Source organism: Rhinolophus sinicus, chromosome 17 (assembly GCF_057876585.1).
Source record: "Rhinolophus sinicus isolate RSI-liver-muscle chromosome 17, RSI-T2T, whole genome shotgun sequence".
NCBI classification, from domain to species: Eukaryota; Metazoa; Chordata; class Mammalia; order Chiroptera; family Rhinolophidae; genus Rhinolophus; species Rhinolophus sinicus.
Window position 1 is genome coordinate 185226013 of NC_142517.1, and position 13452 is coordinate 185239464.

A 13452-nucleotide genomic window follows, 5' to 3' on the forward strand; every position below is an offset into this window, starting at 1 on the left:
GCTCATTGACTTCATTCTAGTTGTGGAGGGCGCAGCTTGCTGGCCCACGTGGGAATCGAACCGGCACCCTGTTGCCCAGAGCTCGCGCTCTAACCAACTGAGCCACCGGTCCGCTCCTGTAGCAAGTCTTAAAAACTTCAAATATTTAAAATGTTGAGGCTTAAAACAGTTTTCATCTCTGAAGTTGTTGTTTTTTTTCAAGACAGCTGTTACAAATGAACTTTTCTATCCCTACTTGTGTAAGTGAACCTGAACTTTTCTGATTGCTTTCCCCCAAATAGATTTCTTTTAGTATAAAAAGGAGAGTTCCTATTTTTTTGCCCTAGTTTTGGTAAATGGTAAAAAAGTGATTTATAAATATATTAGAATACACATTTATACACACCTTGACATAGCAGTCCAACACAATTGTGATACCAAGGCTTTGAACAAAAAGGATCCCTTTTGTGCTAGTTTCTACCTAGCTGTACTTTGTTTAAAGAAAACCAGCTTTACAAAGTTACCACTTAATTGCTAATGTATTTAATAACCAAAGCTCCCTAGTTTGTTGGTATAGTCTTTCCATAAAGGTTAACTGATTGAACACATCAAATTGTAGTTTATTTACCTTCACAATTTATTCTCATTGCACAGCCTGTTGTTGGGTACCCAACATAAATAGCAAAACCAGGTTCTCAATGGTGCTGATCCACAACCAGTCAAGTAAAGTCCCCAGGTTTAATTGAAATCTATGTATTCTTTTTATTAAGGATTGGGTAAGCTGACAATAATGAAAACAGGTAACTGGAAAACAAATTTACACTGACTGTATGACTACTGTCCTAAGCCATTACAACAGGTCACTGACAGGAACCGGCAAGAGTAACTTGGGAAATAACTTAATCCAGCAGTAGAACAAAAACACCGTCAGTAGTACTGAATCTCTGTCTCATATATCTATATATATAGGTTTGCACAATCAGGGAGCAAGGCACATAATGAAATGAGAGCATACATTTAAGAAGAAAATAACAGCAACAAAGCTGAAAGAAAAATTGTAACTTCATCTTTACCAAGCTGTGCATAATCGTTTGAATAATGTCTTCTATCAGGTACTTTATAATGCAGTTCCTTTTGCCTTCTTTTTCATGCTTTAAAAAAGTATATTACTACATTGTATCTATTTACTTATTTATAGCAAAGTTCCCACAGCACAGATGTCACTGTGAGCCTTGACTCAATTTTTTTTAAAGAAATGTGGAGAGGGAGCAATCCCAGTTAAATATAATGTGCAATTTTCCTTTAAAACAGTAAACAATTTTTTTTACAACATTTAGAACAAGCTAAGGATATTTTATTTTAAATGTACATTTCTATAAAAGGAGTTCACTAATGGCTGATAATAAAATTAAGCAAAATCATTTGAAACATTCCAGTTAATGCTTATTTTCTAGGAGAGATTATTTACAAATAGAGGAAAAAATATAGGGGCAGGAATCATGGAAAATGGCAGTTTTTGGTATTAGGATACAATAAATTTAACAAACAATGGACAGTTCCAAAAATGCAAGGACTTTTTTCCCTTTAAGTGCTGCAAGCATGTTCTGCCTACGAAGAGGATGAGGCTTCAACCATTACGAGCTTGGTGTTAACAGCCATCCACCCGTGATCAACCCGTGTCTGAACTTTGCCATCAGAAATACGTAGTATTCACCCTCCCCGACTCGACTCTTCTCTCAGTGTCTTTGGTAGAAAGCAGCCAGTCCCCGTTAAGGGAGATGAAGCCATCTCTTGTAAGATAGTCACTTTTTCTATTTCTGTGTAAACTAGAAGCACTCCCTTTTCTTTCATTAGCACCTCAAAGTTTGCTTGCTGGATTTTTTTTTTTTTTTTTTCTCTCACTATTCCTCCAAAGAGTTCAAGGCACTGGGGATTATAGCAGGTATTTTCTAAATAGTTTTTTCACTTCAATGAGCGAAAGAGCAAGCCAACTGGAGATTTTTTCCTTCAAGTGTTTATCAATTCTACTGTTTTACTTATTTTTATTTAGCAAGTTTATTCTACGGCTAAATTGAAGATTTCTTTTACATATAGACCTTCCAAGGGCATAATAGAGCACTTGTTTAGTTTGAAGGATGGAGTAGTAAAGGTGTAGAAATAGTGTTCTATTGAATTTTTAAAGGAAAATAAATTTTAAGAGATAGTGGGATATTTAATCCTGTTCCACTTGCATCTCTCTATGGAGCAAATGTCAACCTGGTGAGTTGTCACATATTCCTACAGGATAAGGGATGTCCTGCTTTATACAAATGATATAAAGTATATAAAACAAAACTCAAAAGTGCCGAAAGGTACATGCAACCTAATGTGATTTTTATAGATAGCATCCTCTCAAGTGTATATAAATCCAAATTATTAAAGCAAGTCATTACACCTGTAATTATGCAGAGTCATACAGGTTTAGTTGGTCTAAACTTGAACAAAAGCTGTGAGATTACATCAGCTATAATTTGTTAGTTCTGAAGGTATATGAAAAAGTTTGGTAATAAATGTATAAAATTTGGAAAACACTTTTTATTTGTTTAAAATCACCTTGTGTTTGTAAAATAAAATGGCTTTTAGCTGAGGAAAAAAGGTGGAAAAGGTTCTGTTGGTGGTCTGATAGTCATGTCAAACCTATCCACATCATTGGAATTTTTTTTCAGTCTAATTTATAACTTTACATCCTTGACCCACACTTAGTACCAGCTGCTTTCTCCCAGAATGCAGCTTCTGAACTCTAATTGGATGCTCGGCTCCTATTTTCCTTGATCTCAGAGTTGTCAATCTACTGGAATTATTATTCATGATCTCCCAATTTTGTTTTAACTTTCTTGATAAACTCAGCATTGTTTTCAGTGGCAAGTAATCTAACAGAGAGAGGGGACTTCCAAGTAGTTCACAGCCCTGAACAGAATATGCCATCACTGGCCAGGAGCACCTTGATTTTAGGGGACTGAAACACCATGTCTGTAGTACTTACTGTACTTGAAATTTTCTGCTAAAAAGCATTTCCTATAGCTTTTAAGAGCCAGCAGTCTTTCTCATTTTAAAAGTCTCAGGTATCTTAAAAATCCAATTTACAGTTAAGTTGGTAACTGTAAAAACCTTAAGAAAAGTTACTTTTCCCAAGTGAGAATTATAGTAGCTAAGGAAAGAAAATGTATTTATTTGGGCAGTAAAAGCCAAGCTGATCAAATTTCAATAAATAGTCTAACATTTATATTAGTACCAGAGAACCTGATGTAACTTGTTGCTGACCTTTGTTCGGTACCAAAATTTGAAGGAGAGGGTGATCCAATTTTGAAATTATCTGGTAAAAGTTCAGGGTGCTGCTCACCAACCAGGTTGCTAGCTCTAACAGGCCCTTGTCGGCACTGCCCCCAATCGCAGGGGCCCTGCTGTTCATTTTTCAGTACAGCCAAGTCAACTGTCCAGATTTTCTCTGACCTGAAGAAGCTATGCTGGGTTAGAGCTGCTGAGCAGAAGGCAGTGAAAGAAGGCACAGTGTAGTGTCATCTGGCAGTAGGTGTTTACCGTAACACACCAGAGAAAAGGACCAGTTACAAAAATAACAGAGTAGTCTCAAACAACAACAAAACCCCACAAAACTACATCCCAACAAAAATCCAATTAAAAAAACCCCACTAGGGAATAAAACACTAGAATATAATCTAAAGTATTTGGTTTTTTTGATTCACATAACAAATGAAAAAAGTTGATTAATAGCCTTTTCCATCTTTGGAGAAAATGTAAAAAGAAACAACCTATTGTCAGACAAGCCACTGGATTGGGGAACAATTGGCAGGCAGTGCCTCTGACCCAGCTCTCTTCTTGATGTCCCTACTGTTCTAAAGGATAACCTGCTCTTTCAGGAAAATAATACACCAAAAGCATCAGTCCATGATGGCTCACCAGGACGGACAAGAAGTTCCAAGAAAGCCCACACTAAAAAAAACAAAAGGTTGTATCTTAGGACTCAAACCATAGGTGATGGATGATTAAAGGAACGTTACTAAAGTTGTCCACCTTCATGTAAAAAGAGACCACCACCACCACAAAAAACCCAGTGACGAATATATCATTGGATTCATATTCTCAATAACTCTACCCCACTGATAAGGGTGATTCTTAGAATATAAAACTGCAGGCTGAGGCTAGGGGAGATCACTCGTAAGTCGCAGTGGAGCTTGGCAATTACCCAAATGTCACCCAATCGCTGTGCACGCTCAAGTTAATGCAGATGTTCAAGGTCACTTCATAAGCATAACACCAAGCCCACAAAACTGAACAATTGACAATATCCAAAGGGTATCTTTTTAAAGAAGCAGGGCTTTAAAAAATGCACAAAGGCATACATTCTTATTGCTCTATAACCACATAAATATATTGAACAATGTCGCAGAGATGTGACAGTGGAGAGGTGCCACTTACTCTGTATGATGTACTTGGTCGGAGAGCGGGTTGTATGGGTGCCTGCGTACACAGTGCAACCTTCACTCCTTCGTGAATTACTTCCTGTCTGCCCCACTGCACTGCATCACTTTTCCCCTGGGGGACAGTGTCTAAGATTTTCATAGTTTGCCCTGGTAATCCTTAGTCACGACAGGCAGAGACTTTCGTCATGAGATGTGCTCATTTACCATTGCTGGGGTGGCTAGTTTTTACTTTAAGAGCAAGTCTGAGATTGCATTTTATTACTAACAACAGTTAATTTATCACATTTCTCTCAAATACCAAGGAAAATTCACAGGAAAAAAAAAGTGTATGAAGTGTAGTGTGAAGCATAATTATAGTGTCATTAGAGCAATGATCTCATGTTACGCCAAATTGCACGTTGCACAGTATGTCCTGTCACTTCCTGTACTTGGGCTGCACGCCAGCAAAACACCTGGTAACCTGGACGGAGCTCCACAAGCAGGCTCCGACAGGCGAGGGCCCTAGCACGCTCCCGTACCAAAAGCTCATGTATTCTTTTCCCTCCATGATAGTCCCGTACTTACGTGATACAAAGGAATTCTTTGTATCACACGTTACAGTCCAGGGGCCACTTTTGTTCTCTTTTCTAATCATCCCATCCTCCTAGAAAGCAATACACACAAAAAAACATTTCATAATGATGCACCGTATTGGACACAGGATGGGTATATTTGCTACAGCAATTGTCTAGAGATACCTAATATCAACATCTACCTAAAGCATATAGTATAAGAAGATAACTGGTGACACAGACATACTGGGACAGCATTCCAGGGTATTGTGTCAGGTATTCTCTTACAATAAGTCAAAGCAAGGATCATGAAGCCAAGCTTACTACAGCTTCCAAAGCCCATGAATAAAAGGACTCCAGCATTCACCAAGAACTACCAGGATTCTAATACTAAATGATCCACATGTTGTAGGCGACGAGCTCACCTGTGACAGCACGTCCTAGACCGGGCGGGCCTCTGCTGCAGTACCACCACTAGTATGCTTCGGCCAGGTATTGCCCTCCTGTGCACACTACGTAGACAGTGTCAGGGAAAGTTTCCCCATACTGGACTGTTTACCCGTTCTATGAAGTGGAGAGGTTTTCCTGATTTAAAGTGCCCCTTTAGGTACAGTAAAGAAGTGTCAAGCAGTTCTAACTTCAGCCAACTGGGTAAAAAACACACCCAAAGCCCACAGATAAGCCAACATTCTGGTCGTCTTCCCAAACTGAGGTGCAGCACCTTGTACATCCCCCTTAGTATAAAACACACAACGCACACAGATGGCCTCACGTGGACACTTGTAAAATACCTTCCCAATAAGTCAGCACAAGTTGTTTTGGTCCAATCCACACGACAGGTAATAGAAACCATAAGGGATAGGACACACACCGCTTCCATGCCTCTTCCACCCAAAATACACAACACCCATTTTCAGATTAGGAGAAAAGAAATAAATAGAATCACTCTCAGCTATATATATACATACACACACGTATACATATATACACTATCCTATGTATAGCTACGCACGTACACGCACACGTACGTACACACACATATAGCTGGACACTACCTGAATAACAGACCAGGAGGCTCTGAACACCTGAATTCATAGGTGATCAGGTGAGCTGATTGTAGAACTGATTACAGATACCATGACAATCAAGTCCTGTGGTAACTACCAGTCTCGCGAGAGCTTGGTGTTCTGGTCTCTTTTGGGGGGAGCGGGAGGAGGTCCTCTCCGCAGCGTTGCATAGCCTGATATGTGGCTGCCTCCATAAGCAGCTTTCTGTTGGTCAGAAAGCAGTTCGGGGGGTGGCGGGGGCAATGCCATGTCATCCATGGTGGCGGTGGGTTCTGCTCTGGACACGCGGGCGGAGGAGAGCGAGCCGTGCCGGGTGATGGACTTCCGCTGCAGTGTCCTGTTGAGGTCAGCCAGGAATCCAGGCTGGACACTAAGGCTGGACTTGGGCGAGGTGGGCACTTGTGGCACGACGGTGGCCGTCGCTGGCTGCTCAGAGATCTCCGCTTGAGTGAGGCGGGTGCTGTCGTTCCGTTTGGGTCGTGTGGGCGGAGGCGCCTTCTTTACTGACGTTTTGGACCAGGGCTGTGGCTGAGGATTGACAACTGCCACTTTCGGAGAGGTGTTTCCCGAGAAGGCTGCTGGGATCTCTACAGGCGGCGGAGGCAGCTCGACTTCAGGTGGAGGAGGTGGAAAGTCCGAGTCTGACGGCGGGGAAGGAAATTCCACCACCGAGGCGTCCTTGGCACGCCCACTCAGGAGAGTGGATTTTGCCGCCACACCCCCCTGCTGGAGCACTCCAGGAAGGTGAACTCCAGAAAGATTCAGTTTTCCCGGTTTGGGGGGCGCTGCAGGTGGAGGGGTCTCTTTGCTGGGAGACCCCGAGGGTTCCGCTGGCGAAGCAAACTTGCTGACTAGACTGTCCACCGAGGGCCTCTTAGGCTCAGGGTGCTCGGCACAGGCGCCGGACTTCATGCTGGAGTTTCGCTGGGGGGTCGGGGGCGGTTTCTTTGCCCCGGGGCTGGACGTCTTACTGGTCTTTTTGCCTGGAGACCCACTTTTGTCAGGGGCGGGAGCAGCTGTGGGTGTAGCTGGCAGTTGCGGCGCGGCCGGGGCCGGTGGGGGCGGAGGGGGCGGCGGGGGAGGAGGAAACACCAGGCTGCTCTCAGGGGGAGGGGGGGGGAACTCCGGAGAAGGGACAGGGATGGAGCTCGGCTGCCACTTGGGTTTTGCTTTCACAGCAGGGGGCGACTGGGGGGCTACAGTTGCTGAGACCGGCTTTAAGGGCTGCGACTCGGCGGGAGGAGGGGTGGGAGGGGGCGGGAACTGGCTGGCGATCTGCTTCACCACGGAGGGCACCGGGGACAGCGGGGAGGGAGGTGGCTTCACACCGAAGCCCTGATGCTTGGGTAACGTGGGTGGGGGGACCTGGCCGGGAGCAGCAGGAGATGGCGGAATATGAGAAACTGGAAACACTGGCTGCTTTTTTGCTGGGGGGACTGGAGGAGTAGATGCAGGTGGCACAGCTTGTGTCACAACGGGAGGCACAGTCTTGGTGCCGGTTGGTGGCATGGTCACAAGAGGCTTGGGGGGGGCCTGGGGCGGGACGGGTGCAGGGACAGGAGGTGGTGGGGGCGGTGCCGGTGCCGGAGGAGCCGCCTGAACAGCGTGTGGAAGGTGATGCATCTTCAGTGGAGGAGGCGGGGGGCTGAACTGGGGAAGGGACTGGGCGCAAGGGGCCGGTTTCAGCTGGGCCATGGCGGAGCCCGGGGTGGGGGGAGGGGGAGGGGGCGGGGGCGGGGGCACAACTCCATTGGGGGGCACCAGGATCTGAGGCTTTACTGCCTGTGAGGTCGAGGGCAGAGGCTGCATGGCTGAGGGCGCTGGAGGCTTAAACAGGGGTCCTGAATGCTGCGCAGCGCTCTGCAGCCTGGTGATTGTGCTGTACTTGACAAACATGGTAGCTGCTGAGCCCCCAGAAGGTGCAGACTGGCTGGGCAGAGGAGGAGGAGGGGGTGGGGGCGGTGGGGGGGGAGGAGGAGGGGGTGGGGGCGGAGGCGGGAGGGGAGGGGAAGGCTGGGAGGCAGTGTAGGGGGTGGCTAGTTTAGGTTGTGGGGATAAAGGAGGCATAAGTGAAGTGTAGGGGCGATTCACAGACTCAATTCTGGCCTAAAAGAAATATAAAGGGTGGGGTGGGAGAGAGAAAACACAACAAAACAGTTAGAGGTAAGCTTTGGTTGGGGAAAACTAAAACGCAAGAACTCTGGGACATGCATGAAAAGATGCAGCAGTTGGTGACCATAAAGATGGACAATGTCAGGAAGGCTAAAATCTGACTCCCTGGGGAGCAAGGGTACAGCGAAAATTCATTTACCCCATATTCTCAAATAGCTAGACTGCCAAACAATGTAGGAACCGTGTTCCGTTGCAAGAGCTGTTCTCGGGGCCACACTGTGCAATGGAATGGCAGCCGCCGTGGGAAGGCCGCTGGGCCCTGGACCCCACCGGGACTCTCTCAAGGGAGCTGTGAGGGGTCCAGATCAGCTGTCAGCCCATGACTGCAGCCACGTGGGGCAGATGCCACAGCGGGGTTTAGCAGTGCTGGTGGAGGTCTCCCCAGCAGGAGGGATGAGGATGGCTTTGTGATGCTGTAACATAGTAAGCTGACGCGTGAGAGTATGAGAATGTTCAGTATGAGAATGTTCAGCACACGTGCACAGCCACACAGCAATGAATGAGCTTGACACACACACTCGTGTTCGTGTGAGACACTTGCATCCAACATGCACAGAAGTCCAGAAATGCAGGTAAAGAGGGGGCATTCTTGACATTTGTTTTACTGGAAAATACACAAAGAAATGCTTCATAAACATTACAGCAAAAGATCAGACCAATATACAGAAAAAGCAAGAAGAAAATGAGAGGAAACTCTGGAAGGCTGGAGTAAAGGAAATGTATGGAGAAATGGGAGCCAGAGTTTGCCAACAACCACCCAACTGGGCACCTCCTGGCATTGCCCAAATTACCACATCTGGGCATTTATTTCCTGGAGCTACTCATGCATGAACGTGGTTCAAGTACTTTTGAAAAGAGCAAAGCAAGGACCCTTGGTTTTATAACTTTAAGTACATCTTTTGCATTCTTTGAACATCCTATGAGGATCCAGGATAAACCATTTGTTTCCAGTTATGAATGACATCTAATTAGCATGGAGAGTGCTTAGGTTAGTAGACAAGAAGGCCCATTACGGGGCTGAATTCTAATGCTCATCAGGACAGTCACATGTTTCTTTAAAAACTGCACATCAACATAAAAGCATTAGTCTGCAAGACTGGTTACAGGCGTCACCCAGTTGTTAATGTGTTTCCACAGAACAACCCCTGACCTTAACTTGACCCTGTCTTGGCTGCTGCTGGGGAGTAGACCTTCTCATTTGGCACCCGAGACTGAGGTAACAGAAGAAACACACAGGGATCAAGACTCAAACACATGGTCACTGCTGCGTGGCAGGGTTCCCGCTCTTTCTGAAACTGCCCTGACAGATGACCCTGCTTAACTACAGAGCATTTGGACCTCGGTTTTCCTTGGCCTTTCACTTAAAAAACACATGGGTAACACCATTAAAAATTTAGTACAGTAAAGACTTTCTTTCAGATGTCTCAATTGTGTAAACCTGCTTCTCTACTAGATACTTGTACAGAAGAGTTATTAGCACCAGACAGGGTTGCTCCATCCAAATTGATTAAGTTCTGGGAGGGAGAGAATTATTAAAGTTTCAGTTTCTGGTAAGGGAGTTAAACTGTCAGTGTTTTGAGAATTTAGGTCACTAGAACCAATTCTCAAATATTTATTTCTAAGAGACCCCACACTGGGTTACTAATACCTTCTCCACCCTCTCAAGGGCCAGTTAATCAACTACACCTGCACCAAATAAAGGAATAAATTAAGGGAAAATATCCACTTAATTCTCATTGGTGAATGTACTTGCATAAGTGATTCAGACCAAAAGAACGAAAAAATCAAAGTAACCAGGAGGTAAAAACAAAATGGTGAGGCCAGGTGTGCTGCTGGTTCGTCAGTGAGGGTGTGAGTTCTTGCCCGCTGAGAGGGTGAATGCAGCTAGGACACACCCTCACCCACAGAACTTCAGAGGCAACTGATACAGTGTCTTTCAACTGGGCTAAAGAACCTCTCTTATTCTAAATAGTCTCGCAATAATTATACTCGTATTTCAGTGTCACTGAACAAGCTACAATGCAAGGCTAAGGGATCCAAAATTTTAAGGGGTTTAATTTGAATTTAGCCTTCCATATATACTATAATTTGAGAAAATTCATTAATGTGCAGAGAAATACCAAAAAGCATAAAAGAAAAGAAGATAAAGGAATGAGTCTGAATATATAATCAACCATTAGAAGCTTCTCTGGAAAAAAATTACGGCACTGGCACTCAATGGTGTTGCCCCATCTAAACTGATTAAGGATGGAAAGGAGAAAATCATTATTTCTTAAAAATCTGAGCCACTGAAAAGGAGTTAAAAACTGCTGGGGATTTTGTTTGTTTTGATATCTTAGGTCATTAGAGCCCATTCACAAAAACTCATTTATGAAGAAAAGTCAAGGAATACTGAAATAGAGCCAAGAAATATTCTTAATAAAGGAATAAAACAGCAACAAGCTAAGCGCATGTACACCACAGACTCCTCTATATAAATTAACACGAGTATGTTACCTTGCTGGACTCTTCCAACTGAGTGCCTCGCTTCCAGGCTTCGGAGAAGATGGAGCTCACAATGCTTTGGGAGCGCATGTGACCTGCAGGCTGAGTGTCAGATACTCCACTATCAGACTGATTAGAGTGATTTGACTGAGACTCTGTTTAGAATAAATTTTCAAAAACAGGATTATATAAGATAGTATTCTGATAGTATGAATATGTATGTTCAGATAGGTTTCTTACACAAGACCAGGTGCTATGCAGAATAGCAACAAGTGATTTTTACTCATTTCATATAAACATAGCCCATATTTCCCACTAGAAAACTTCCCTTACCTTAGGGCTAATAGAGACTCTTGATTCTTTTAAAATGGTTTACCATGAAAAACTGATAATAACAATAAAAAGTTCACATAACATTATTGGTATTCTGACAATCTGTCTTGGAAGAACTCCTAGCAAATAAGGAAACTAATGAACCATCAATAGAGGAGTGACTTTTTTTTCAATATCTTCAATACACTGAGAATCAATCTTTTAATAAAGATTTAATAAAAATTTAATCACTCTGTGAGAAGTGGTATTATTAGATTGCCTGAGATACTGTCCCCTAACAGTAAAGCAGAAGTACATATACCTATTTAATTTTGAAATTAGGTGTGGCTCTGGTTTTTAAGAATCGGGCTGAAATAACCAGATCTACTACCACCCTATAGAGATACCTTCATATTGGTGGTAAACAGTGCTTTGGGCATTTCCAACTACCTGGGATGCTGGAAGAACTGGATCCTGATTTAATGCTTGAGCTGGATAAGGAAGTCCAATCATAAGCTGACTCTGTCCTCTTCAAGGCTTCTTGATAATTCATGTAGAGCTGCTTCCCGTACTAAACAGAAGGCAGTAAATGATGACATCTGAGCTTTACAGGACACGACACAGATGGATGAGGTAGGAAAGGGGGATACATTTCTGTTTACTGATTCATAGTTTGTATTAAAATTAATACCTGTGATACTTCAAAAGTTCTTTTAATACCAGTAAATTACAATCTCTTATTTTTCCTCATTTTTATGAAGGCAGCAAGAATTTACACTTGATTCTGATTATGTTTATTATTATAAAGATATTTTCCAATTATTCCTAAAGCAACTTTGATTTTACAGCTACAATAAATTTTATTTTCAGCTACTTAATAGGCATAAATACTCCTTCAATTATTATGTATAATCATTCATCTTCAAGCTGTCCTTTAAAATATTTTTTTAAAGACTTGCTTTATTTTAGAGCAGTTTTAGGTTCACAGCAAAACTGAGAGGAAGGTACAGATTTCCCAGACACTCCCAGGGCCCGAAACATGCATGGCCTCCCGTATTATGCACACCCCCCGAGTGGTACATTTGTTACTCAATGAGCCTGCATCAACATATCATAATAACTCATAGACCATAGTTTATCTTAGATTCAGTCTTGGTCCTATACATTCTATGGGTTTGGACAAACATACAATGTATGTATCCACCATTATAGTATCACACTGAGTATGAATGTTTTCATTGCCTTAAATATCCTGTGATCCGCCCATTCATGCCTTCCCCCACCCCAAGGCATTTTGATTTTCAAAAAATTTCTTTTGCTTAGGATAAACTCTGCCATATAATAATCGTATAGCGTGTGCTCCAAAGCCAAAATAAATCATTTTGATGCTACATAATCTTTTACTGGCAGTATTATTCCATAGATACCAACTGTTACGTTTATGCCAATCGCCAAAGAATAAAAGACATTTAAAACATAAAACCTTAGGTCTGAGAAAAGCAGACATTGGCAAAATCATAAAACAACCAAAATAACTATCGTGACAACCACTAAATACCTCATTATTTTGTCATGAAACCAAAAGAAAACCTACCTTTGCAATACGAATACCATTAACCCACTGGTGTAGGGTCCTCACGTCATCACAACAAAGGTATTTGATGTACTGAGATTTCTTCTGAATCTGTGGGTGCTGCAACATTAAAGTCCAACTAAGTTGCCAGGAGAACTAAAGAAAAACTCTATAATGCTTAAACATATCCTGACAAGTTATGGGCCATCAGAGTAACGGCCAAATAATTTACACCTCTTCTATGGTCATTAGGCCAAATAAAATGGCCTACAAATATTTTGACAAAAGAAACTTGGTTAAATTTTAAGTCAAGATATCCAAGCTAAAAAATACCTTCATATCCTGGGAAATTCCCAGGAACCCTTCCAGATCTCAAAGAAAAAAGCCCATCAAGGGTAACAGAGTCAGCAGAATTCTTAATCTGTAAGACTATGTAAAGGAAAAATAATGTGTGATGTCACTTTGAACCCACTGAAATCATGGGTTCAGAAGACTCCCAATGAGGGCGTCTCTGGGAAAGCTCCCAGCACTTCACAGCACAGGACAGCTCTGCAGGCCCCTCTGCCAGCCCGCAGCACCTGCCTTCCAGGGAACCAGCAGCTTTTCAACTGCACCGTCAGATTTAGTTTTCACAACCCAATGGAGTTTTCGGTTGAGGACTGGATAGAAAGTGACCAACTTGACCTTGACTGCAAAATGTAAGTGCTAGAACAAAGTATTTTAAGTCCGCTGGCCACTAGTGGAACCACTAGGCTAGAAAAACCCTAAATCACACTTGGTTCTGGATTTAATGATTATTAATTACGACTTCTCTTTTCAGTTATTTTGGGGGAAAA

At 42.9% G+C, this 13452-nt stretch overlaps 1 protein-coding gene across 9 annotated transcripts in view; it reads right to left on the reverse strand.

The window, feature by feature from the left end:
* Window positions 1–578: 578 nt before the first annotated feature.
* The window catches only part of RAPH1 (Ras association (RalGDS/AF-6) and pleckstrin homology domains 1), an 84478-nt gene continuing 71604 nt past the window's right edge, over window positions 579–13452 (reverse strand). For 7 of the 9 annotated variants that reach the window (XM_074340529.2, XM_074340501.2, XM_074340494.2 and 4 more), the window contains 4 exons: window positions 12638–12736; window positions 11494–11614; window positions 10744–10886; window positions 579–8181 (listed from right to left, as the gene is read on the reverse strand). In XM_074340529.2, coding sequence (XP_074196630.2) covers window positions 6169–8181; window positions 10744–10886; window positions 11494–11614; window positions 12638–12736 — 2376 coding nt within the window. In that variant the 3' untranslated portion in view covers window positions 579–6168. Of the gene's footprint in view, window positions 8182–9397; window positions 9459–10743; window positions 10887–11493; window positions 11615–12637; window positions 12737–13452 lie in introns of those variants that run through there. The other 2 variants (XM_074340537.2, XM_088794510.1) reach the window with 2 other exon arrangements.